Genomic DNA, 7,848 nt, shown 5'->3' on the forward strand with positions numbered 1-7,848 from the left:
TGTAGTTATTCTACATGAACGTGACTATATCTAGTAGCACTTGTCCGATGGGAGCCGCACTGAAGGGTCTTAGACAGTTGAAACTGCAGGCGTTCCCTTAGGTCGAATTAGGCTATAGCCTGATCCAGTTCCATCACGGCATCAATGAGGCCCAAAGCGATTGATAATAATAGAATTGAAGATTCCCATTTTAAGAGTCAAACTCTTATCCTAGTACATATCCAACCACTTTAAAAATTTTCTTGATACCACTGAACCACCACCAATTATGAACGATATTTCTCTAATAGGTTGCCATAACTAGTGTATAATCGATCCAATTAAGGGATCATGAATAAATATCTGGTTTGTTCGATGTATATAGTAATCAATACTTTTATAAGTGGGTAGTTTCTGAAAAAGTCTTAGTAAGAGTTTAATTTAACCCCATATATATTTTCTTCAAAATTTATAATTATAATATAAAAATTATAATTATAAATAATAAATAACATAGGTCTTTTGTTTCTTTTTTCTGCGAATCTGCATCTTCAATCTTCAAGTGAATTGACAAAATAGATTCACCAATTTTACAGTTCTTCAAGTAATACCGTATCCACTAGTGGTCATCATCAAAATATTGGAAAGAATTAAGAGTGCTGTTGGGATAAGTGATGATTAAACATAGTATTAAAGTAAAGGCCTTAAGTTTGAATCTTATCTCTGTCATTCACTTTTTATTTCAATTAAATATTCTACGTGTTAAGCCTAACTCATTAAGAGAAACTTTGAGCCCACACGTAAGCAAGAGTGTTAGTTTAATCTTTTTGAATAAGTGGTGATTTAACATACTTCTCTACTCTTAGGTTGAAAAAATATGAGAAAAATGCAAAATGAGTTCTTAAGCTTTACCTGATTTGCAATTAGCTTCTTATGATCGATATCCAAAAAATGAACTCAGAGATCCCCGAGACACTAACTTAAATAGGACACGTGCGGGAAACAGTGAATCATCAAAGGCAAAGAAAGCGATCTATTTAATTACTTTGCAAGTTAATGAGATTGATGTGATATAAACTAAAATGTAGTTTGATTTTTTTTTTTTTTTGATAAAAAATAAAAAAGTTGTTTTGTAAAGAGTTTTTATTTTATTTGAATAGTAATAAAAAATAGTTTATGTGATAAAAAAAGTTAAAAAGTTTTGAAATTGACTTTTTTTTTTTTTTTTTTTTTTTTTTTTTTTGGAGAAGTGAAAAAACAGGAGTAGAGGAGATCGAGGGGAGGTTTACCAAACAAAACCACTATCTTATGCCATTGAAACTTTGTTATTGTCAATGCATGGGGGGGGGGGGGGGGGGGGGGGGGGTAGGATTCCTGTAGATTCTAAAATTATGAAATTTTGGTAATTTGTAAGTATTCGAACTTTGGAAAATGCCACATATTACAAATGTGGCATGCTATCGAAAAAGTCATAAATAATTTTTTTTTTCTAAAAGACTTCCTCTTCACTTTTGCAGAGACGTTTCTTGTTCATAAGATTAAAAGATAGTTTTTTGCTCAAAATTTTATTATAACATAGAAAGCAAGAACTTGATGAAAATATTTTTAATTCTCAACATTAACATGCTAAATTTTTAATAGGTAACATTTTTCAAGCGTTTTAATATCTAAAAATGGCCAAAATTACGCAATTTGAAAATTTACAATTTTTTTAAAATCGTTGGAGATATTGATCCACCATTGGGAACCTCAAGTTTTGTATCATTAATGAGGTTCAAAATGGGATGGTTGACATATAATAGACAACAAGATAGATGATCTGTTTCATCAATAGTACAGGACTGTTATTAAACGTACACATGCATAACGGAACATCATAAAATTTTCAAGCCAAAAAAGCGAAAGCAAATAGGAGAAAAAGCCCCGATTATTGTCATGATCGTAGGGACTTTCATGCACGATCCTGGTGCTGTCAATTAAGATTTAAGGGTAAACCTCAATGAGAGACCTGAGGCCCATTATAGGAGTTATGTTATAATGACTGAAGCCAGCAGCCAAGAAGAGCTTCTTCCATTCCTTTTCATTACGCTCTCTGCCGTTAACGTTCACCATCATCAACAAATCGAAGCAGAGTTGTGTTTCAGTTGTCTTCTCGTCGGTTTCCTGGTTTTCGAGGACCATGTCTATGATTATCACCTTCCCTTCCTCGTCTTTGCAAATTGCTTCTCTACACAGCTTCAATATCTTCACACTTTCTTCGTCATTCCAGTCATGCAGAATCCACTATTCTCAAATTCAACCCACAGTTACACACTTGTCATAACATTGGAAAAAGAACATTTTTGTAGTACTGCATGTAAAGTTATGCTGACATGGGAAAAACCAAAATCGATCCGCAGTATTTATATAATTTCTCAACAATATAAACTAAACCAAAAACTAATATTGAAGATGATCCAAGTTAATTATATGAGGCAGGGAATTACACAGGACTGTTAAAGTATTATTAAATGATTAAATTTATCTCTTTCTATTAATTTTAGTTTTTAAGACAAGTGGTGATTTAACAAGAACTAGGAGTGGAGCTAGAATTTTTGGAAGGGGGACAAAACTAAAAAAAATAAAATTTGAGAGAAAAAATAATTTTGAGGGGTCCATTTCATAAAAATACCAAAAATTTAGAAGAAATTTTTAAAGTACTATTGTGACATTTAATTTTAAATTTTGAGATGGCCTCGAACCCCTAAGACTATAAGGGTGGTTCCACCCCTGACCAAACAAAGAAGCGGATTTTCTGCAAATAAGACGGGAATCAGATCACGGATTGTAGCTATCTCAAGGAAGGTTTAGCCTATCAATGGAAAATTAGAGGCTTTGTTGCTTTGGCTAAACCCTAAACCCTAAACAGCTCTAGTTATGCAGCTGGTTGATTGGAGTTGTAGATCAGTTAATTGTTGGATGGTTTCTCCAATTTTGTTCCATGTATTTTTTTGTTCATCTGGAGTGTTGTCGTAATCTAGGGTTTTATTTCTAAAATTTTACTCATTCATCAAAAATTAAAAATAAATAAAAAATTAGAAGCTAGCTCAGTATTATATATATGTACCTTGAGCAAAATGGCATTTCCAGGAGGTATTGCTTCAAACATGTCCCCTTCAATGAAGTCCAAGTTCTTGGTCCTCTCCAAGTTAGCAACAACATGTGGAAGATCAAACACAGTGCACTTTATGTCGGGGAAAGCGTCGGCAATGGCAATAGCCATAGTTCCTGAGCCACCGCCAACATCAACCAAGGATTTCAATCCTTCGAAGGCCCATTTAAACTCCTCGATCAAAACCGCCGCGATTAGCTTGGAGTCAGTGTGCATGGCCTCATAAAACGCGTTTTTGAACGTTGGTTCATGAGCCAGGTGATCCCAAAATGTCCTCCCATTTGCCATCTCAAACGGTGTGGGATCGTTGCTTTGGAACCAAGTAGTCATGCAATTCCACGGGGTAATAAAACTGGGTTCGAGCAGCAGAACCGCAAGTGGCGCTGCCCTCAAGGGCTCATCTTTCAGGAGAAGGCGGGAAGCAGGTGTGAGGATATACCCTTCTTGCTCATCATTTTCAGCAACTTTTTGTTGGGCGAAAAAGCCAGAGTGGACAAGGAGGCGCATAAGGCGGTAGATGCCATGAGATTTGGAAGGGTGGAGATGGAGGGCTCCGACAAGCTTTGAAAGAGTCATGGGTTGGCCATGGTTATGGATGGTGTCTGGGATGCCTAGCTGAATAGCAGATTTAAGGGACATTGAGTTTACGTAATTGCAAGCATAATACCATATCTGAGCTTGAGCTTGAAGTAGTTCACTCGCACTAACTTCATTGCTCAAACCCATCATCGATCTTATACGATCCAAATTGGCAGCTGCCTGCGGTCTTCTTCACCTCTAAGCCGGGATATTGATCTCTTTATATAGTAGTAGTCCCAGTGGAAATTATTGCAAAACGGAGATATGATGGAGAACTGATGGGATCGAATTGACGCATGTTTCTCGATCAGCTAATAGAGAAGGGTTGAGTGGTGGAAAAAAAACTAACACGTGCGTGAGATTTAACTGTTGCTTTACGACCAGAAGAATTAAGAAACGTTATTTGTCTGTGTAGAAATATATATATAAAATATAAAATATAATATAAATTAATATGAAAGCGAAGGGAGAGACAGAGGGAAAGTACAGAGAGACGTATATCTTGTATATTCACTATATTCAACTGTATTACAAAGCTCTGAAATTATAGCTAAGGAGATTATAAGTGAAGAACAAGTAAGCATAAAGTAGACTTGAACTAATTAAGAAATGGAATAAACCATACAAGGAAATAAAATAATAGAGAATATAAAATAGCTAGATTTGATTACAATCAAATCTAAATGGAAAATATTCTTATAAGAAAATAAATCAACAGTATATATATGAAATATATATTTTAACATTGTGCATGGTTTTAGAGTGCATTTGAGATTGCGATTTCATAGAGAAAAAGAGCTATTTTAAACCAAATCGCAGAAAATGAACCGTTTGGAAACTGCGTTTTTAAAAAATTGCGATTTGAAAACGCAGAAAAGCGCTTATTCAAATCGCAGACAATTGGGTACTTTTTTGAAAATACAGTATTTTAAAAGGCTAAACTGCGATTTTAAAGGTCAAACTGCGTTTTTAAAAATCACTTTTTTAAATCGCACATTTTTAAATCGCTATTTTTAAATTGCACCTTTTGAAATCGCAAACCCAAACGGACCCTTAATCTTTTTCCTTTTGGCAGATTTGTAATTTGGTTTACTGGCTGGAATAACAAGTCTTTCTAGCTTGCTTTTAGTAATTATGTTCATACATAATAGTATAGGTTCCAAACCCTATAAGTTTAACAAACTTCAATTTTGTTTTTACTAATTCTCATAGCACATTTTTAAAAATAAATTTACCAAAAATAACCCTAGAACTAAAACCCTAGCCACCTGTTAGGAGTTCGGTCGCCCGATACAAGCCCACATGCATGTAAAGGAATAAATCTAGTTTGGCTTATTAGCGAGGGCCCACGAGCAACTTTCATCCATTACAAGACCAAACATCGATTGGAACCATCGCTCATCTTCTTTATCAAGGCTCACAACTGATCGTGGGTTCGACCTAAGCATTTGCCATGATTGTCACAAAAAACCCTCATTAACACAAATGAGATTTTGTCAGTGATTTATTAGACACGCGTTAAGAAGGGGATATTTGGATTATCTCTTTCGTTCTGCGATCCCAAGTATGACAACAACGTACGTGGTGCTCTACAGTACTCGGACATGGCTACTATCACATCAATTCCACAATTCAAGAAATGCACACACCACAACCTGATGACATGAGCCGTTTGGCCATACCAACGCCCTCTTAGTCAAAAGGTGTGTGTTGAGAGAAATAATATGTATTGAATCATACTCAAAACTGTACATGAGAGGCCTATATATATAGGCTAGTACATGAAAGATATATACACAACATAACCCATGTGGGACAATACACAATATATATAATAATATAATAATATATAATCTAACACCCCCCCTCAAACTCAAGGTGGAGTGCAAGAGACCATCTTGAGGTTGGATACAAGATTGCGGAACCGCCCTGGAGGATGAGACTTTGTGAAGAGGTCCGCGAACTGATCACGAGACGTGACAGAATGAAGTCGTAGAGAGCCCTGAAGAAGATGATGACGGAAAAAGTGACAATCAATCTCAATATGTTTGGTCCGTTCATGAAAAACATCATTATGGGCAATCTGAATAGCACTTCTATTGTCACAGTAGACAGGAGTAGCTGAAGAAAGAGTGACACCCATATCTTGTAATAGCCATCGCAACCAAAGGAGCTCCGAGGTGGTGTCAGCTAAAGCACGATATTCTGCTTTAGTGCTAGAGCGAGCAACAACAGACTGCTTCTTACTGCGCCAAGAAATAAGAGAGGTGCCAAGTAAGAAGCAATAATCGGTGGTGGAGCGACGATTTGTAGGATCACCTGCCCAATCCGTATCAGTATAAGCATACAACTCAAGAGTCTTTTGCGAGGAGAAGTGGAGCCCATGAAATAATGTCCCCTTGAGGTAGCGAAGGATGCGAAGGACAGTAGAGAAATGAGTAGAACGGGGAGCAGCCATAAACTGACTCACCTGATGGACAGCATATGAGATATCAGGCCTAGTAACAGTAAGATAGACAAGGCTACCAACCAGATGCCGATAGAGAGAGGGATCACGGAGAGGCTCGCCATCCTGTAGATTGAGGTGGACATTGAGCTCAGTCTGTGTGTCGACGATCTTACAGTCTGTGAGATTGGCCCGTGAAAGCAGATCAGATATATACTTAGCCTGTGTCAAATATAAACCATCAGAAGAAGAAGAAATCTCAAGGCCAAGAAAATAGCTGAGAGTGCCAAGATCCTTCATCTCAAAATGCTGACTGAGGAACTGCTTGAGCTCCAGAATACCAAGAGAATCATCGCCAGTGATAATCATGTCATCAACATATAACAACAGAAGAATGATGCCTCAATTTGTGCGGCGAATAAACAAGGCAGAGTCATACGAGCTGATGGAGTAGCCAAGACCAGAGACAGTGGCGCTAAATTTAGCAAACCATGCCCGTGGAGCTTACTTTAGTCCATAGAGAGCCCGACGAAGACGACATACCTTGTTCGGAGGAGAAGAGAGACCAGGAGGTGGCTGCATATAGACTTCCTCACTGAGATCGCCATTAAGGAAGGCATTTTTGACATCCATTTGAGAAAGTGACCAATGTCGAGAGGCGGCAACAGCCAATAGAGCACGCACAGAAGATAGGCGAGCAACAGGATCAAAGGTCTCCTCATAATCCACACCATACTCCTGAGTAAAACCTCTGGCCACAAGACGAGCCTTGTATCTGTCAACAGTACCATCAGAACAAGTCTTGATTTTGTAGACCCACTTACACCCAACAACAAACTTCCCTCGAGGCAAGTCAACCAGATCCCATGTATGGTTCTTGTGTAATGCATCAAGTTCCTCTTTCATCGCGTCCTGCCAAAGAGGGTTAGTGGAAGCCTCACGATAGGAGTGAGGTTCATGTAAGGCAGCTAAGGCATGAAAACAATGAAAGTCCTGGAGATGAGATGGAAGAGACTTTACCCGAGTGGATCGGCGAAGAGCAAGTGGGGAGGCAGGAGCCGGAACCTCGGAAGGAACAGAATCTAGGGACTCAGGCGTAGCGTCATCATGAGCATTGGAAGACTGCGGCTCAAGTGAGGAAGACTCGGGGCAAATATCACCAGAGGTAGAGGGAGAGAGAGGTGTCTCTAGAAGTGTGGTGAAGGGAGGGAAAGAGGGCATGCAAAATTTCCCTACTTCATGAAATAACTTATCCTCCCAGAAGACCACATTTCTAGAGATGCGAAGGCGGTGTGACACGGGATCATAACACCGATAACCTTTTTGTTCTACCCCATACCCAAGAAAGCAACATAATCGAGAACGAGGCTCGAGTTTGGTACGTTCATGAGATTGGAGCAAAACAAAACAGGCAGAACCAAAAACACGAAGTTGATGGTAAGTGGGAGAAGAGCCAAACAACCGCTCGTGAGGGGTACAATGTGCAAGAAGAGGTGTAGGCAACCTGTTGATAGTGTAGACAGCTGTAAGAGTGGCTTCACCCCAAACAGGAGTAGGAACCAAAGAGGAAAGAAGAAGAGCACGAATAGTGTCTAGAATGTGCCGAAGTTTACGTTCAGCTCTTCCATTTTGCTGTGAGGTGCCTGGACAAGACAAGTGAGGAACAGTGCCATAGTGTTTTAAAATATTTTGA

At 38.4% G+C, this 7,848-nt stretch overlaps 1 protein-coding gene across 1 annotated transcript; it reads right to left on the reverse strand.

The window, feature by feature from the left end:
* Positions 1–1,799: 1,799 nt before the first annotated feature.
* On the reverse strand, positions 1,800–3,987 carry LOC133861103 (trans-resveratrol di-O-methyltransferase-like). Its single transcript, XM_062296812.1, has 2 exons — positions 3,086–3,987; positions 1,800–2,262 (listed from the first exon to the last, which is right to left on the reverse strand). Exons 1-2 carry the CDS (start codon positions 3,857–3,859, stop codon positions 1,963–1,965), a joined length of 1,074 nt encoding a protein of 357 aa, XP_062152796.1. The 5' UTR covers positions 3,860–3,987; the 3' UTR covers positions 1,800–1,962.
* Positions 3,988–7,848: the final 3,861 nt, after the last annotated feature.

This window comes from Alnus glutinosa, chromosome 2 (assembly GCF_958979055.1).
Source record: "Alnus glutinosa chromosome 2, dhAlnGlut1.1, whole genome shotgun sequence".
Classification (NCBI taxonomy): Eukaryota; Viridiplantae; Streptophyta; class Magnoliopsida; order Fagales; family Betulaceae; genus Alnus; species Alnus glutinosa.